At 36.7% G+C, this 20,391-nt stretch overlaps 1 protein-coding gene across 2 annotated transcripts in view; it reads right to left on the bottom strand.

The window, feature by feature from the left end:
• Positions 1 to 20,391, bottom strand: part of LOC127636016 (protein unc-13 homolog B-like) — a 125,758-nt gene that overhangs the window by 25,143 nt on the left and 80,224 nt on the right. For both annotated transcript variants that reach the window (XM_052116373.1, XM_052116372.1), the window contains exons 17-28: positions 14,124 to 14,293; positions 10,136 to 10,251; positions 9,874 to 10,037; positions 8,222 to 8,372; positions 6,228 to 6,296; positions 6,047 to 6,136; positions 5,762 to 5,902; positions 5,370 to 5,500; positions 2,702 to 2,787; positions 1,688 to 1,814; positions 1,501 to 1,597; positions 212 to 355 (exon numbers count right to left, since the gene is read on the bottom strand). In XM_052116373.1, the coding sequence (XP_051972333.1) occupies positions 212 to 355; positions 1,501 to 1,597; positions 1,688 to 1,814; positions 2,702 to 2,787; positions 5,370 to 5,500; positions 5,762 to 5,902; positions 6,047 to 6,136; positions 6,228 to 6,296; positions 8,222 to 8,372; positions 9,874 to 10,037; positions 10,136 to 10,251; positions 14,124 to 14,293 (1,486 nt within the window). The remainder of the gene's footprint in view (positions 1 to 211; positions 356 to 1,500; positions 1,598 to 1,687; positions 1,815 to 2,701; positions 2,788 to 5,369; positions 5,501 to 5,761; positions 5,903 to 6,046; positions 6,137 to 6,227; positions 6,297 to 8,221; positions 8,373 to 9,873; positions 10,038 to 10,135; positions 10,252 to 14,123; positions 14,294 to 20,391) is intronic.

Here is a 20,391-nt window from a genome sequence, read left to right as displayed (position 1 = left end):
AGGGCTTAATAAAAATTAAGCATTTTTATTTGATTAGAACAGAATCTAATTTTTTCAGACAAATGTTTTTGTTCCACTGATATTCTTCATCTGCTTTGCACTGAGAGGTTCTTTGGTTAAAAGTGGTCCATTCTAGAAACAATAAACCTGGGACAGCGACATTTGTTTGATATGAATCTAACTGTAATGGGATCGAGGGACAGTGGTTTACCTTGGCGAAGCGGCGGCTGTAGAGGCCCATGACTTTGGGGTCGGGACACTCCAGTTTTTTGATGATCTCAAAGCTCTGGTTAAGTTGGGTGAACACGTCCACCACCGAACAGGAGAAGAGAGCATGCTCTGATGTCTGCTGGAACTATAGAGGAGATAGAAACACATCGTTCAGGCAATGTTGACTAAATGCCCTTTCTGATGTTTTTTTTTATTTTTGTGAAATGCAGTTTCTATATGATATATATGATAATATATGATGCTGAGAGTGACAATTACCTGCACTGTCACAAACATACAATAAACCAGTTAAATAAAAATAATAAAAAAACATTTCCATTAATTTTCCAAAAGGTTTCCAAAATGACCTGCACTGTCACAAACGCACAATAGTTTCATAATTGCATTGTCAAAAAATATAAATACAAAATTATGCAAAATACTATGTTGCATCATTATTATTATTTTATTTGTATTTATTTTTTACCTGTGCTGTTTGTCACAAATATGCAATAAAACAGTTAAATAAATCCATTCTCAAAAGGACCAAATAAAAAAAAGAAAATAATAATTAAAAATACCGTATTTTGCATTGTCTTATGTCTATTTATTTGACCAGTGAACAGTTAAATAAATCCATTGCCACATGGACAATAATAACAATTAAAAACAAATTAAATAAAAAAAATTAATAATGCAAAAAACTGTTTAAGGATGGTAAGAAATTTTTTCTCAATTCACCTGCCATTGTCAGGTGTGGAAAAAAGTAAACATTCCCCAACACTTGGAACTTGCATTCGAATTAGGTGGTTACCCACATTTTATGCACGTGAAACAACAAAACAGTTCAAACAATTAAAGCTTTGAACCCATTTGTTGCTGACATTTTGCATGATGCATAGTGTTGCACAACGTCATAGGTATGTTATGATTCTCTAATCAACGTATATCAATGAACTCTTCCATTTGCTTTCACTATTCTCTGTTTACTGTGTACACTTCCAACTTTCTTGCTGCCTAGCAACCTTGTAAAATGTTCCTTCTGTGATGCAATTTCCAATGCTTTAGGAAGGTTGTGTTGTGTCTTTGTACTCAAGTCCTTAAATATAATTGCACTGAAGTACTTGCATATGGCGATTTTATAAACTGCTAGACGGTTTTGAATGGCAAAATGCATCGTTTATGGCACAAGGGTCCACTGTACTCGTGAGAAACACCTCAATTATGAAAATCTGGGAAAGATAACAGGCTATTAGAGGTACTGTAGATAATGCAGAAAAAACAGCTTACTCCATCTTTTTTATCTCTCTCCAAGGCTCCATGCATGAACTCCATAGACACGTCTTCATTCTCATCCAGCCACTGCAAGACGAACTGCTGGAACCACCTGGAAAACACAAAAACGCAAGATCAACAAACATCCAAAACATTTGTCCTTTTGCATATGTTTGGTTGAGATGATAAAGTGTACTCTTACGTGGGGTATTCTGGCACAACTCCCTTGAAGGCTGGCAGATCCTTCACATATTCATTATAGAGCCATTTGACCTTAAAGTGCAGATTCATGTAGTCTGCGCTCTTACACAGTCTGTGTTTCTCATGTTCTGAGGAGCAAATAACAAGGAGTAAAATTGAGTGGGTACCTGAATATAAAGGACTATTTAAAGAATAGTTAAAAAATGAAAATTAGTCATAATTTACAGATTTACTTCTGCCAACAGTAATGAAAACCCATATAACTTCCTCTCTTAGATGGCAAATGAGGTTACTCTCAAGAACATCTTGGCTTCTCCTTTCCATATAATGGAAGTGAAAAAGGACAGGAGCTGTCAAGCTCCAAAATGACAAAAAAGAAATAAAAGCATCATACAAATGTAAAACAATTGGTCTATATGACTTATTCGCTATATACAAAGTCTTCTGAAGCCAAATATGATAACTTTGTGTGAGGAACTGACTGAAATTTAAGTTATTATTCACTGATAATGTTCCCTTGCGGAGAGCATTGAAATGGACTAAAAAATGCAGCATTTGACACCAAACGTCATCCCTAACAAAGCGTGTCTAGTGCCGTCATATTTGATTTGAGGAATACATTAGAGGGGAAGATTATAGTTGAATAACAACATTAATTTCAGTCTGCTCCTCACAGAAAGCAGTCGTATGGCTTTTGAAGACTTCGACCCTGCAGGTCCTCCAACTAGACCAGTAGAAAACCAACACTATCCTGAATAAACCAGCATGGACCAGCACGACAATTCATGCTAGACTATGTTCATGCATGAATAAATGCAACACGTTGTTGATGTTTACACTGTACAATGTTAACAATAAATGAAATGTATCCATGGCCAGATGGTTATGTAGCATATGTGTACACAATGTGGAAATACACACAAAGACAGTACAAAAGCACAGATGTTTGGTCTCCACTTAGTTAGTTTTAAATGTACTAAAACAATGGAGCAAACCTGTGTTCACTGTAACTGACCTTCCATGGCATATTTCATATCCTGAGAGAACTGATTCCACGTGACTTCAGCGCTCAACTTCCCAACGTTTAGTTCCTGAGGAAATCTGCGAGAGAACACAAACAGAAAGTAGGACAACAGAGTTAAACAGAGTGTTTAAGATGGTTCCTACTATGCTTTAAGATGGTTCCTACTATGCAGTACATTTTCACGTCCTCATCAAATAAATGTACATCCTAATTTATTGTACATCCCAATGTATGATTTTTTAACTATTTATTTGTATGATACAGCTGCAAATAAGTATTTGAACACCTGTCTATCAGCTAGAATTCTGACCCTCAAAGACCTGTTAGTCTGCCTTTAAAATGTCCACCTCCACTCCATTTATTATCCTAAATTAGATGCACCTGTTTGAGGTCGTTAGCTGCATAAAGACACCTGTCCACCCCATACAATCAGTAAGAATCCAACTACTAACATGGCCAAGACCAAAGAGCTGTCCAAAGACACTAGAGACAAAATTGTACACCTCCACAAGGCTGGAAAGGGCTACGGGGAAATTGCCAAGCAGCTTGGTGAAAAAAGGTCCACTGTTGGAGCAATCATTAGAAAATGGAAGAAGCTAAACATGACTGTCAATCTCCCTCGGACTGGGGCTCCATGCAAGATCTCACCTCGTGGGGTCTCAATGATCCTAAGAAAGGTGAGAAATCAGCCCAGAACTACACGGGAGGAGCTGGTCAATGACCTGAAAAGAGCTGGGACCACCGTTTCCAAGGTTACTGTTGGTAATACACTAAGACGTCATGGTTTGAAATCATGCATGGCACGGAAGGTTCCCCTGCTTAAACCAGCACATGACAAGGCCCGTCTTAAGTTTGCCAATGACCATTTGGATGATCCAGAGGAGTCATGGGAGAAAGTCATGTGGTCAGATGAGACCAAAATAGAACTTTTTGGTCATAATTCCACTAACTGTGTTTGGAGGAAGAAGAATGATGAGTACCATCCCAAGAACACCATCCCTACTGTGAAGCAGGGGGTGGTAGCATCATGCTTTGGGGGTGTTTTTCTGCACATGGGACAGGGCTGACTGCACTGTATTAAGGAGAGGATGACCGGGGCCATGTATTGCGAGATTTTGGGGAACAACCTCCTTCCCTCAGTTAGAGCATTGAAGATGGGTTGAGGCTGGGTCTTCCAACATGACAATGACCGAAGCACACAGCCAGGATAACCAAGGAGTGGCTCTGTAAGAAGCATATCAAGGTTCTGGCGTGGCCTAGCCAGTCTCCAGACCGAAACCCAATAGAGAATCTTTGGAGGGAGCTCAAACTCCGTGTTTCTCAGTGACAGCCCAGAAACCTGACTGATCTAGAGAAGATCTGTGTGGAGGAGTGGGCCAAAATCCCTCCTGCAGTGTGTGCAAACCTGGTGAAAAACTACAGGAAACGTTTGACCTCTGTAATTGCAAACAAAGGCTACTGTACCAAATATTAACATTGATTTTCTCAGGTGTTCAAATACTTATTTGCAGCTGTATCATACAAATAAATAGTTAAAAAATCATACATTGTGATTTCTGGATTTTTTTTTTTAGATTATGTCTCTCACAGTGGACATGCACCTACAATGACAATTTCAGACCCCTCCATGATTTCCAAGTGGGAGAACTTGCAAAATAACAGGGTGTTCAAATACTTATTTTCCTCACTGTATATATATATATATATATATATATAAATATAACACACACACATACACACTACCGTTCAAAAGTTTAGGGTCACATACTCATTCTATATTTATTTATTATTATTATTTTTTTTTTTCACATTTTAGAATAATAGAAATGTCATCACAACTAAGGAATAATAGAAATGTAATTATGGGAATTATGTTGTGACTAAACAAAATCCAAAATAAATCAAAACTGTGTCATATTTTAGCATCTTCAAACTGGCCACACTTTGCCTAGATTTAGCAGGTGCTCTTGACATTTTCTCAACCAACTTCTTGAGATATCACCCTGGGATACTTTTTAAACAGTACTGAAGGAGTTCCCATCTATAATGTTGGGCACTTAGTGGCTGCTTTTCTTCATTATTCAGTCCAAGTCATCCATTTCAAAAATGTTTATTTTTTTTAAATAAAATTTTAGTTTTATAATGAAATAAATTAATATGGTGGCACAATTATATTTTGTCTACAAAATGAATTTCATACATTTAATCATACACCTTCAGATCAGAAGATTTTTAAGATCATGAGAAACATTTCAGGCAAGTGACCTCCAAACGTTTGACCAGTAGTGTTTATAAATAAAAAAATATATAATAATAATACATTAATTATAAAATAAAATTGATTATTTTTGGTAAAATCCCTATAACTAACCAAAGCCTTGCTAAATGACATCACCCTCCTTGAAGTGACATCATTTTTGTGGGAAAACAATAGCACAAACAATCATTAAAGTATTAGCTGTGGATTTTATGAATTCTGTGAAGTTTTGTGGTATTAGTTGGTTTGTCTCACTCTAAAACATTCAATCCTATTTGATAAAACTTCAGAAATCCTTTGGTTATTAATAAAAACATTTTCTTTTCTTTTTGAAGTTCCAGAGCTCAAAGCTTCTGCAGAACAGGAATGACCCATAAACATCAGATGCGTGCGCACACTCACTGGTTTAGCACGGGAGTGTAAGAGTTACGGTCCTCCTCTATGATGGATACTATGAGGGTGATGAGTTTGGGCCAGAAGTCCAAATTCTTAATGCTCGGGCCCTGATCTTCTGGGGTGCACTCTTCTTTATTCTGACAGAACCCATCAGAAAACATAAATCATCTGATTGATTTACAGCAGAAAGCTGAACATATTCAAATCATTATGTCATTTCGAATGTAACAAGAAAAATAGACTGAATCATCTTTGTTGTATCACTTTGAGGTTAGTAGGCATAATCGTAAAAGCTAATGTCTAAATTAGTACAAATAAAAACAAATTCAAAATAAAACTACATTTAAAAGTAAAGGGTAACAAGTCATTTAGAAGGAGGAGGAACTTGACTCTCTAACCACGTCTCTAGTTTGAAGGTATTGGTGACTGTACAGCTCTTGACAGTTGTTGAAGATGTAGTCGTATGTGGAGTTGAGGCAGGCCTTCACACAGTCTCGCACAACCTGACTGGCTCTCGGGGGACTTTGCAGTTCCTGAACCTGTCCAACATGAGGCGGTAAAGATTATAAGTAGGTGACTGCTCTGTGCATAATCTGTGCTTTATTGGAATAATGACAAAATAACCTCTTCTGGAAAATAAGAGCATTCCTTCTTGAACTCCTGAAACTGTTTTCGTTCTTTACCTTCATTCTGAAGAAGGTGATGCTGGTCAGAAGGTCCACAGTAGATTTGAGGTCCTGTAGACGCTCCTTATTACTAGCAGGGAAGTTGTTCTGAGAAAGGGATGAGAAAGAAGGAGAATCAACACTATGACCTTAAATAGGTTGTAAATGGGAAAAGTCAGCTCAAGCCACCAAAACTCACTCGATACATTGAGAGGTCAATGCGCAGGGAATTGTGCAGCTGATCCAACAGCTTGACAAACCGTTCTTTCTGTTAGAAGAGAAAAATATTAGAAGATTTAGAGTCATCCAGGAACATTGTAGAAAGTCAGGAAAAAATTCTGTTGAAAGCAAGTAGATTTGGCTATGAGTTTATGGCTTTAAATGAAAAGTTTCACATATGAAGTATACACCGCTACATCACGTTCTGAGAGAAAACATTGAAAGGAATAGTTCAACTAAAAATGTAATCACTTTCATGTGTTCCAAACCAACTTTCTTTGATTCTTTGTTTTGTGGCACGCAAAAAAGGCAGAATGTTTATGCTGCTGTCGGCTCACATGAGGGTGAGTAAATAAAGACAGAATTGTCATTTTTGGGTGAAATATCCCTCCAAATGCAAAAAAGGCAATAAAATTCAATTCAGACCAGGAGTGTTTTTATATATTCTAATCACAACGGTATTAACAAGCTTATGTTTCATTCGGTACAAAATAATAACATTAACAACTGTACCATCTTTGTGACAATAAAAATAGGTTGCAATTAGCTGAAGTGTTCTAATCTATAACAGTGATATTGAACTACTTTTCTCCATTTTCAAAATGGTCTTTCGATTTTGCACTATTTCCTTGTTGCAGGCAACAGCTTGAATATGCTAAAATGATTTAGTGCTTCCACATTGAGACTGTGTCTGTATCTGCAGACAACTCATTCAACAAAAAATGCAGAAAAAAGACATTGCCAGAGAGAATGAGAGACATTAGGAGTGCTTCACTCAAAGTTTTGATTCCGTAATTCATCTTTTACTTCCTCCATTAAGCAGTATGATTTATAATTGAGACTTATTGCACAACTGATTCCATCAAGCTTTACTCCGAACTACCTTTCCACTCTGGGAGCTTCAGTTGAGAATAAGGGTTCAATCGCTGAGCTCTATGCATCTAAATAATAAGGATTGAATATTCTGAAATAATTTTTTGACATTCTAACAATTCACGAGGAGTTAAATGCTTATAATTTATCATTCTTAACAAAAAAATATTTTTTAAATTTGGCTTTTGAATAATAATAATAATAATAAAAAAAAGAAAACAAAGAAATGCATAAACTCTGAGTAAAAACTGTATTTCCATTTCTCATCAAATTATAAAACTATTGACCTAAAGGCTTATGCTTAAATGTTTAATTAATATTACATAAAAACACACAAAACTAAACACAAAAAAACAAGGAACAAATAAAATATAAACAAAAAACAAAACAACCACAAAACTAAACACACAAAAAACAAGGAACAAATAAAAAAATAAACAAAAAACAAAACAACCACAAAACTAAACACACAAAAAACAAGGAACAAATAAAAAATAAACAAAAAACAAAACAACCACAAAATTAAACACACAAAAAACAAGGAACAAATAAAAAATAAACAAAAAACAAAACAACCACAAAATTAAACACACAAAAAACAAGGAACAAATAAAAAATAAACAAAAAACAAAACAACCACAAAACTAAACACACAAAAAACAAGGAACAAATAAAAAATAAACAAAAAACAAAACAACCACAAAATTAAACACACAAAAAACAAGGAACAAATAAAAAAGAAACAAAAAACAAAACAACCACAAAATTAAACACACAAAAAACAAGGAACAAATAAAAAAGAAACAAAAATACAAGAAATGAAAAAAAAAAAAAAAAAAAAAAAACATGAAATTTGTTCAAACACAACAAAACAGTAATGCTTCAAGTTTGATACATTTTTTACTCTGATTCAAAGCTCAGATTAAAGCTCCATTCCCTAAGAATGTGTAAAAATAGATCTTCCAAGATGTGTAGCAAACTGTCAAAACATCTTAGTTAAAACAACTTAGTAAAACAACAAACATGATTTACTCCACCAATCCTAGCTAAGACATACAAGTGATGCTTACTATCTGTTTGCTTTATAAATGTTGAACATACCCCAAAGTTGGAAGCAGAAAATCTATCACTAGCAGAGACATTGGTAGATGCGGTGGTGTGGGCGTAGTAAGCGTTGATGTTGGCAAGCAGGGTGCTCATCACAGCAGGGACCCCGGGACACATATACTTAGACGAGAGACATGCAAAGTGCCTGCATAAATAAAGGCAGAGAAGACACAAGATCATTTTGCTGCTCTACACATTTATACAGTCGTTCTGAGGTACTTACTACAACTTGGCTAATAACTTGAGCTTGGCAAATGCAGTCCACACTTGAAAATGGAAAGAGAAAATGGGGTTCTACAAGCATGTGTTTTTAAAGTATTTACTTTTCATGTCATGTGAATGTGATTATTTCATGCAACTGTCTAACATATCTAATAGTTCTCCTATCAAATAACAATTGTGCCTCCAATGCTTTTCAAAATGAACGGGACACTAAAGTGTGTACCCTATTAAGTGTCTTGTGCACAGCAAGAAAAAGAGTTTGCAGAGGGCTTTGCAATGAAATGAATTTAACAAGACAAATGATCAATTGAGACAACCTGTACACTTTTGGCTCTCACTCAGTGGCAATGGCTCTCCACGAGAGGTCTGCTTTGGTCTGTTTGAGAGAGGCCTAGTTAAATCACCGCGGATGTGTAGATGTGTCTGCCATTGCTCTATCTGACCTTGTGGCTCCTCAATGTGAGTAATGTGCTCTGTTAATGAGCATCTCCTCACAGTCCTGATGCCTGGCTGAGACTGACTCATACTCAAGCCATTAACATCCAGAGACCCCATCGACCCTATGTAGTTCATTTCGATATTGCCCTTGCCAAGCCAAGATCCAGCCAGAGCCACAGAGAAGACTGTGCACATTTATTCCTTTATTTTGCATGCATCCATTTTATTTATTATTAATTATACACACAGCGTAAAGTAGGGCAAAACTTTAGGTATACAAGATAAATTTATGATGGCAAATTTTCCAAGTTGTGAGAGAACGTGCAAGTCATGACAGATTCGAATTGCTCACAGTCAGGGTCAGACTGTCATTCTTAAAATTGATTTAAACCACATATTATACAGTGTATGTTACCGGTCAATTGGAGAGCAACTGGTAAGTTTATTTACTCACCAAAACCTATTTTTACTTGCATTAAGCACTTGGCGAGTGTTAACTTTGAAGTCTGCACAGGGACAATGCATTATAAACAGTTACTGGGCTGCATTAAACTGAACTTCAATTAAAAATTAGCATGAACATTGTGGAATAGGCTGATGTTGCCAAATGAAAAGTTGACCATTTCAGTAGCTCAACTGGTAGAGCATGGGGCTAACAACACCAATGTTGATTCCCAGGAAACATACATACCTATATACAAATTTGTATACATTTTATCTTTGGATAAAAGTGTCTGACAAATGAATACGTTTAAATGTAGATCCCCTTTACACCTGTCATTAACATGCGTTTAGAATCCAGATAGTATCTGGAAACTCTTAAACTGGATTGCATTTACATCCTGAGATATACAATCACACAAAATGTGTCTTGGATGCATTTGCAGCAGGCTTTAAATGTGATTTTATTCGACTGTGATCCGAAAACTGAAAACATAAAGTGGGTCATGTTGAAATACAAACATAAAGGGTGGACCAAAACATACGTCATGGCCTGGTAGATGGATTCAATCCCATAGCGCATTGCAAACTCGTCCACAATCTCTTCCGCCACATCGTCAAAATAGACCTTCCATGCATCATCGCCACGGGCATCTGGGATCTTCACAGCACCCTGACCAAGTACATCTGTGATGTGGTGAAAAAGGTTCTGAGAGGAAGAACAGAGAGGAGAACATGTTAGTGACATTTACTAATGACATCCCACCCAGTGTGGCTTAAGATCCTATTGTATCGGAGTTGCTGTACCTCATGTAGACAGGTGTACTGGACATGGTAAGGAGCCACTTTCTCTTCACCCTTAATTTCTACATTGATCTGAAGGCGAATGGCACCAGAGACAGCAGACTTGTCCGTCCTTTTCTCTGTGGTGTGACAAAACAATATTTAGGATGAAAATTTGCACGCCATGAGATTTAACTCAAAGTAACAGTGCAGTAAAAATAACTGCTCAGGGTTAGCCTGGATCTGAGCGAGTGTGCTTATTTATGTGTGTGTGGTGTCTGCAATGAAACCACCTTGCCAAAAGGGACTCATTACTGGAGCTTGCAAAGGCAAGCATCACTATTACTTTTGCCCACACTTGGGGTTAGGGGTCTGAACAAACCTCTAAACCCAAGTATTACATTTCAGAAGGTAAATCGTCCTGCACATTTGTGTTTAGACATGAATGATTCCTCAGAAAATCTGGGTTGATGTTAATATATTCATGTTTATTATTTGACATTTCTTTCCAAACTGAACAAATCCCGTGGAGGTCTTTTAATAGAAACACCATGCTCTTCTCTCCCTAAACATTACCCCTGACAAGCAAATTATTGGGATAATATATGTGTCGGCTAAATGGAGAATTTCCAACTGGAGTGGGCTACAAAATAATCAAGGAGGATCTCTGTTCTGAAGGAGAAAGGGAGAGAGAGAGAGAGAGAGAGAGAGAGAGAGAGAGGGGGAGAATGAAACATGTGAAAGGAGAGAACAGAGGACAAGAGACTGAATTACTGCTATTGAATGTAAATGTTAAAGCAGATGTGGTTGCCAGAGATTCAGAGGTAGATGAGTAGATGAGAAGACCAGCATGTTTAATTAAGAGATCAGTGCAGAGAGTTACAAGAGATAAAAGTGATGGTTCACCTAAAAATAAAAGATTGTTTACTCATCCTTATGTCGTTCCAAACCTGTATGCTGTTAGTTTTTCCATTAAACACAAAATAAATTTTTTTGACGAATCTTCATCATTTCCATTCAATATCAGTTTATAATATAGCGAATGTTTCGTTCACAAATCGAACCGCAAGATTAGTTCGCAAATCGGACAGAGCGAATGTTTCGTTCACAAATCGAACAGCAAGATTAGTTCGCAAATCGGACAGAGCGAATGTTTCGTTCACAAATCGAACAGCAAGATTAGTTCGCAAATCGGACAGAGCGAATGTTTCGTTCACAAATCGAACAGCAAGATTAGTTCGCAAATCGGACAGAGCGAATGTTTCGTTCACAAATCGAACAGCAAGATTAGTTCGCAAATCGGACACAGCGAATGTTTCGTTCACAAATTGAACTTAACATTTTGTTCACAAACTGGATTTATCATGAATTGTACTGACTCATTCATTTATGAATTGGACTGATTCATTAAAGAAACAACTCACTGACTCGAACCGGTTTGCTCACCGGAGAGGAAGATTATCATTAAATAATGACTTAAATTACACTCACACAAAGCTATTGTATGGCTTCAGAAGACTTGAAATATAGTACACAAGTATCATACTGTAGTTTCTTTTCTTTACAAAAGCAGAAATCTGGGTTATAGTGAGGCACATACAATAAAAATGAATGGGGCGAATTTTTGTATGTTAAAATAGTCACTTTTTCACAAGTATAGACAAGACAAACAATATGCATGCAAACATGATTTTAGTGTGATAAAGTAATAGCCAATTTTACAACTTGGTTGCAATGACGATTAAATGTCAACAAACCCTAAAATGACAAATTAAACAACTTTGCAGCCCAAATAATAGACAAGATTTAACAGAATAATTAATGTAAGTGCTTTTATAAAATTATAAGCATCAAATGTATGTCTTTAAACCCACCAAGAATTGACTTGAAGTTACAGTGACTCACTGTAACTTCAACTATTTTAAGAAGAGGGACTAGTAGAAATACATTTTTGTGGTAATCAACATTATGCCACAAATGCTGTTGACTGAGCTTGAATTGGACCAGGAATATTCCTTTAAATTATACTCACACAAAGCTATTGTATGGCTTCAGAAGACTTGAAATATAGAACACGAGTAGTATGGACTATTTATATTATTATTTTTTATTTCATTTATTTTTGGTGCTTAACAAACATAGTAGCTATAAATAATGGTCAAATGCCCTGCATGAAGATTCTTCAACAATATATATCTATTTGTTCCACAGAAGAAAGTCATACAGGTTTGGAACAACAAGAAGGTCAGTAATAATAACACACATATTTGCCAGTGTAATTTTTTGGTAATGATTTTTAAGCTGTATGATAGCGAGAAACAGAGTGAGAAATAAAAATGGAATGGGAGAAGTGGATTTCATGGCTGGGAAGTCCTGGAAGCCTCTGGGCCATTGCACACTGAGGTAATTGGGTGAGAAGAGATGTACTGTCAAGCAAAGAGATGTGGGTAATAGAGTACACACAAATCATGGACTCTAAGGCCACTTCCCACTTACAGACGGACAGAGACATGGCCGAAACATGTCATTCATCATCTTGAGCAATTCCCAGAATTCCATAACTGGGGTTCTGTTACTACAAAGAATAAAATACATTTACATGACATCCCTGTGGACCCAGAGATCAGACAACTGTCAGACAAATCAAGGTCATACAAGAGCTGCAACACACCAATACTAAGAAAAGTATTGAACAAATCTATGTATTAAAGCAATAGTTCACCCAAAAATAATAATTCTGTTAACATTTACTCATCCTCATGTCACTGCAAACCTGCAATACTTAGTTTATTCAGTGGAACAAAAGAGAAAAAAGTTTGTAGAATGTTCAGACTGCTGTTTTCCAAAAAACAAGAGGATAGTGACCAGTGGCTTCAAATAGTGCAAAGAGCACTAAGGAAACATTGTGCATGAGAGTCATTTTATGTTCAATTGAACAAAGACATTTGGGTTTGGAATGACAAAAGGATGAGTAAATGATAAAATATTTTTTTTATTTTTGGGTAAACTAATCCCTCAATACAAACAAGTCTACAAGTCAATCTGCATTTCTGTGTTCCGTTTGTGCCTCGGGTGTAATACGTTTGCAACATAGCCCGTTTCCTTTTATGGCCGAATCAGAGCATGGCAGAAAGGGTTTCCACAAAGGCCAACACACAACAAATAGATGCATGCAGGCACAATGATGGAACACAGAGTCATTTGAGGAGACATTTCCCTTTTAGGGGGGTTCAGGTCATGCTCTATCCTTCATAGAGAATGGAAAAGAGGCAGGGAAAATCTTGAATGCAGGATAAATCAATCAATCTAAATGCAATGTCAAATACACTCACTTATACAGTTTTTGTAATCTTAATGGACAGAGAAAGTAGAGATAGAGAAGTAGAGAGAGAACAGGACTATTGGAGGTGGGAATCAAACTTGTTTATCTCGTATGAGCACAAAGGCTCAACTAGTCAGAAGCATGTGCACCTGGGCCACAGCTCCAACATTCATGTAAGATTTTTTTAAGGATCTGAAAGAAAGGTTTTGACATTGAAACTGGTGCAACACATCTAGAGCTATGGCAGAGGGCAAGATTTTTAGTAAATAACTATTTAAATTTTATTTCCATCAGGATTTAGGCCCCATCCCAGTACAGAGACTGCACTAATCAGAGTTATAAATGATTAATCTTGACTCAAAGATAACGTACGGCTTCAGATGACTTAGAATATAGCACTTAAGTCATATAGATTACTTTTACGTACATTATGGTGCTTTTTATCCTTTTGAAACTTGACAGCCCTGATCAATGCATGCAGGAAATAGTAGCATTTGAATTATTCAAAATATCTCCCAAGGTTTTCCACAGATGAAAGAAATGTGGTTTTGAACATCAAGAGGTTGAGTAAATGATGAGAAAGCATCATTTACCATTCCTTGAAATACATTTAAAGACATATGCCCTCATAGGCTCAAGGACGCACACACACACACACACACACACAAACATCACTCGTTGAGGGCTTACCCAAGTTGTACCAGACGTCCATTTCTCCACTCAGCGTGCGTACTTCAATGATACTTTGACCCAGGAAGTCATCAGATTCTCTCTTCAGACGCTGCTTCACTCGTGACTTTATGTCGTCATCTTCATCCCAAACACGTACTTTAATGCGATCAGAGGAGTTGTGGCATTCACTGGAATACAATACATGAGGCTGTAGTGGTCACTCACAGTCTGTGCTAAAGATTAGAGACTAAGTTTTTATTGTGATATACCTAATTTTGTTTGTCTGAAAAATCATTGTCAACTAAGTTACCCATCTAAAAAACCCACTTAAAAATGGTCAGTTTGTCCCAATGTCACAAGACTTGCACAACTCGTGTCATTTCCTCAGAAAAATAAGGATGAATAACTAAGTTTGGGTCTTTCTCTCTTTCCCAAACATTTGTTAATAAGCCAACCCTGGGTCAAGAGTGGATTAATTGACTGTTAACTGTGTTACTCAAGTATTAAGTCAAGTAATTTTTATTTGTCTACCATTTTTCATAACACACATCATTTCAAAGCAGCTTTACAGAAAATCATGCATTAACAGAAAATGAAACTGTAATTTTGATAAGTCTTAAAGAGTCATCATTGTGTAGTTTGATTAAATATGATGGTAAATTGTGAATAAAAATAAATAATTAAATAATTGTATAATAATTGTACTTAGAACCCCAGTGAGTGAGCCAAAGACGACTGTGACAAGGAACACAAAACTCCATAAGATGTTGGTTAATGGAGAAAAATAACCTTGGGAGAAACCAGGCTCACTGTAGGGGCCAGTTCTCCTCTGGTTAAACAGCATGAATATAATGCCAATATTAGTTAGTTATGTGACGTGCAAGTCACAGTTTAAAATTATTAAAATAATTAAGTGTTAAGGGCCAGTGTTTAAACAAAGATTTTGTATAAACTGTAAGATTAATGACCAAATGTCTTTGAAGTTCATCCAGGATTAATTGCACATGTCCTTGTTAGTTGGCTGATGAAGTGTTTTGTTGGCAATTAATTGATAGTCTATGTATTCCATTTCAAGAGTGTTGTCCATTATTAGCCCAAGGTGATGCAGGCAGAGATCAGTGAGATGCATAGCAGTTCAATCGGCAGGTCATTTCGGTGCGGTCTATCCTATGTCCAAGGTTCAGGCAGTGGCAAATGAAGTATCCCATGTCTTATGGTTGGAGTTGGCATCAGTTCATCCTCTAAAGTCCATCATAATAGACTGAAGTGATGTCTGGCACCGGCTGCATTTAGTCGCCATCACTCAGAGACACGTAGCAGTGGAGCCCGACACAATGCAGGAACGGAGCTGATCTGGCTGGCTTGGGATATGAATCCCAAGGTTGAGACAGGGAAACAAATGGAATAATATTAGCGTAAATGCCATTAAATGTTTTGCAGAGTTATAGATCATAATACAGTTTTCTGGTTCTGGCAGACCTAACTAAAGCAGCCTTATGAGTTGATAGATAAATTAGGTGAGTCTAAAAAGATGAGTCTTTAGTCTAGACTTCAAAAAGTGAGTGTGTCTGCATCCCAAACAGTGTTAGGGAGACTATTTCATAGTTTAGGAGACAAATAGGAAAAGGATTTACCTCCTTGTATGGATTTTGATATTCTAGGAACTATTAACAGGCCAGAAGTTTGCAATTATAATGAATGTGATTGAATATAGCGTCACTTAAGGTCAATCAAGTACTGCGGAGCTAGACCATTCAAATCTTTGTATATAGTAAACTGAATTTTAAAATGAATATGAAATTTAACAGGTAGCCAATGTAACGACGATACAATGGGGCTAATGTTATCATATTTCTTGGTTCTAGTCAGTACTCTGGCTGCTAACTTTTTGAACCAATTGAACCATTTATTTACTGAACTTGCTGGACATCCTCCTAGTAATGCATTACAATAATCTAGTCTTGAGGTCATGAACGCATTAATTAGTTTTTCAGCATCAGCAACAGAGAGCATGTTGTAACTTATTTCTGAGATGGGAGAATGCTGTTCTACAAACATTGGAAATTTGATTTTCAAAGGACAGATTAGTATAAAATATAAAACCTAAGAGCTTCACTGTAAAAGATGTAACAGTACATCCATCAAAAGTTAAATTATATATTAGTGGTTTATTTTTAGAGGTTTTTGGTACAATAATTAGAACCACTATTTTGCTGGAATTGAGTAGAAGGACATTTATGGCCATCCAATCTTTTATGTCATTGATGCACTCTGCTGACTAATGGATACTTGTGAAATCTCATCAAGTTTTGAAGAAATATAAAGTTGTGTATCGTCAGCATAGCAGTGGAAACTTATTCCACTATTCCTGATAATAACTCCCAGGGGAAGCATATATAAGGAGAAAAGCTGAGGCCCAAAAACTGATCCCTGTGGCACTCCATATTTAACTTTTGTTTGATTTGGCAGTTCCTTGTTTACATAGACAAAGTGGTAACGGTCCACTAAATAGGATCTAAACCAAGCTAATTCAAGTCCAAAAATGCCAACATAATTCTCTAGCCTATTCAAGGGAATGTCGTGATCTATGGTGTCGAAGGCAGCACTAAGATCTAAGAGCACTAGAAGAGAAATACAGCCGTGATCAGATGATAAGAGCAAGTCATTTATAACTCTGATAAGTGCAGTCTCTGTACTGGGATGGGGCCTAAATCCTGATGGAAATTTTCATATATTCTATTTCTCTGTATAAATGAACACAGTTGGATGGACACTACCTTTTCTAGTATTTTTTACATAAATGGGAGAATTTCAAATCAGCCTATAATTTTGGATCTTAACATACATGGTGTGGCTTTTGATGTTTCAATAAGTTTTGTTAGTTCTTCATGACCTATGACAGCGAAGGACAGAAGTTGCTAGTGAGGAAAACTATGAAACACTGTTTTCTGAGGTACTGTGAAAGACGATTGCCTAATTCCAATTTGATTTCTGATGCTTTCATTACTATTGTGCTGTGATGGAGTATCTGGTTCAGTCAAGGCTTTATTTCTTACAAATTTAGCCACAGTACTGAATGAACACCTAGGATTGTTGTGGTTATTTTCTATGAGTTTGTTATAATATGCTGACCTGGCAGCTTTTAGTACCTGTCTGTAGCTACAGACACAACCCTTGCTTGCTTCAATATATCCACATAATTTTCCTTCCTTGTGATGCCATCTATTTTGTGAAATGCACCAGTCCCTCCTGCAGCAAAACACCCCCACAACATGATGCTGCCACTCCCATGCTTCATGGTTGGAATGGTGGTCTTTGGCTTGCAAGCCTCACCCTATTTCCTCTAAACATAACAATGGTCATTATGGCCAAACAGTTACATTTTTGTTTCATCAGACCAGAGGACATTTCACCAAAAAGTAAGATCTTCATCCCCATGTTCTTTTGCAAACTGTAGTCTGGCTTTTTATGGCGGTTTTGGAACATTGGCTTCTTCCTTGCTGAGCAGCCTTTCAGGTTATGTCGATATAGGCTCATTTTACTGTGGATATAGATACTTGTCAACCTGCATCTTCACAAGGTCCTTTGCTGTTGTTCTGGGATTGATCTGCACTTCTTGCAACAATCTACGTTCATCTCTCGGAGAATGCATCTCCTTCCTGATCGGATATTGGCTGCGTGGTCCCATAGTGTTTATACGTGTGTACTATTGTTTGCACAAATGAACGTGGTACATTCAGGCATTTGCTAATTGCACCCAAGGATAAACCAGAGTTGTGGAGGTCCACAATATTTTTTCTGAGGTTTTGGCTGATTTCTTTTGATTTTCCCATGATTTCAAGCAAAGCGGCACTGAGTTTGAAGGTAGACCTTAAAATACATCCACAGGTACACCTGCAATTCAGTACACCTCCTATAAGACGCTAATTGTCTAATTGTCTAAAAGCTGCTTAAAGGCACAGTTAACAATGTATATAAATGTCTGACCCACTGGAATTATGATATAGTCAATTAAAAGTGAAACAATCTGTCTGTAAACAATTGTTCGAAAATTACCTATAAGTATATTAACTAAAGTTTATTGGTTAAATAACTAGTGTTCGTAAACTTCTGACTTAAACTGCATATACTGTAGCAAAAAATATATTAATCCGGTTTAAGCCAGGTTTCTGTCAAAAGGAGCGCATCCTAACTATGATCATTAATAATTTCATATACAATTAGTGCTTTGGTTGAAAGAGATCTTATGTTTAGCATCCCTACCTTTATATGATGTTTATCTAAAATATTTTTTTTATTTTCAAGTTTTACCTTCATAATTTTTTTTCTAAATGATTTAGTGAGAGTTTTGTGTTTGGTAGTTTGGGGAACAGACACAGTCTCATGATATCTAGGTGATAAAGTCTGTGTTGTAATTTGTGTGACGTCTCAAGGCAGCTAGCAGACTTTGTATTAGTCAGTTTTTCTGCTTCCTTACCTGGGCCCCAGTTAGTCAAATACTATCACTATTAAGACTATGAGCCAAATTACTAGAGAGGAGAGCGGCACCTTCCCTGGAGAGATAGAGTTCGTCTCTCTTTATCTCTCCCTCTATGCTATTCTCCAGACACCACTCCATTCCAGCCATTCAGTGACACTAATCTCCTATAAACCTCGTCACTACGATGAGCAGGGAGGGGGCCAGAGCATATTACAGTGTCTGACATCGTTTTTGAAAGTTCACACACCTCTTTAACATTATCTCTAGTGATATCCGACTGACAAAGCTGGACATTGTTGGTGCCGACATGAATAACAATTTTAAAAAATCTATGTTTAGCATTAGCCAGCACTTGTAAATTTGATCTGATGTCAGATGCACGAGCCCCTGAAATGCATTTAACACTAGTGTCTGGAGTCTCTATTTCCAAGTTCCTTACAATAGAATCACCGATAACAAGGGCGTTTTCAACATGATTCTCAGTGGGTGCATTACTGTCACAGGAGAATCTATTGGAAACGCTAACAGGAATGGGAGAATGGTGTCGCTTTGCTGAGCGAGTATGCCGCAGAAATGTCACCAAAAAACCTGCTGCGCGTGTGTGTTGCTCGCTGTTCTACCCGCATCCGAAACAGTATCTACCAGCTTCTCTTGCTCACTGACCTCCACTCGTGTCTCAAACTCATTAACGTTCTCTGTCAGCCTGACTAATTCCTTAATTCCTAATTCACATGTAAATCCCTTGCTGCTGACGGAAGAAGCAATAGTAAACATGTAGCAAGTAATGCAGGAAGCAATAATATAAGCAGATGCCATGACTTACCGCAGTTGTTTGTTGTTGCTGTAATGGTTGTTCTTGAGCGGCGAGGGTTTGAGATCGATGTGAATCCCTCATGCAATTGTTTGTTGTTATGGTTGTTCTTGATAAGCTGTGCTTTGAAATCAGTGCAATAATCCATATGCAAGCAAATTGCAAGCAGTTTAATTGCGATAAATATAGAAAGTGGATGCACGTGTAAAAATGCACGCAGTTGAATCACGATAAGAGAATAATGCGTAAAAAATAAAAAACAAGTTTTCACATTTTAAAAATACTCTGTTGCCTCCTGTACAGTTATGAATAGTGTTAAGTAACTTCCAGAAGTGTGTTATAACCCTCTAGATCATTTTCTTCCAAAACAGCGCAAACAAACTTGACTTGCATGAAAATTTTTTTTTTTAAAGATCTCAATTGTTGCTTTTGGTGAGCGATCACGTAATCATATCAAATCAGGTTGCTATGTTAATTCTTATGTTAATGGAATTTTCCAAAAATAAACAAAATAAAACAATTTGTAAGTAACATGATTGACAAATTAAGCCACTAACATCATGCTTCTTAAGAAATGTATTAAAAATTGCCAAATAGCAAATATACAGAATTTTAAGGGTGTTTTACAAGATCATATTTGTGTTTTGGGGAAAAGTTAAAAAAAAATTATTGTCACTAACAAATGTCTAATGTACCCCTAATTACAGAATGACCCTGCTGTAACTCTGATGTCACTTCATGTTTCACAGGGAGGGATGGGTCAAGGTGGTCGACTAGTTCACATTGTCTGACAAGTAACAAGTCAGTAAGTGAGGTCAAAGCAGGTCGCCTAAATAAGTTTTTTGTGGTGGTGCTTTAATAGGGATCATTTAGATTTAATAATTTTTTAAGAGAAGTTGTATCTCTAAATTCATCCCCTTAAAAGCACTGGAACTTTTTTCTGCCTTAAAACAACAAATTTCAAGACTGTTGGACTTCAAGTAATCCACTGCGAG

This window comes from Xyrauchen texanus, chromosome 43, assembly GCF_025860055.1.
Source record: "Xyrauchen texanus isolate HMW12.3.18 chromosome 43, RBS_HiC_50CHRs, whole genome shotgun sequence".
NCBI lineage: Eukaryota > Metazoa > Chordata > Actinopteri > Cypriniformes > Catostomidae > Xyrauchen > Xyrauchen texanus.
Note: the sequence above shows the minus strand (reverse complement) of the source record. Positions and strands in the feature narration are given on the sequence as shown.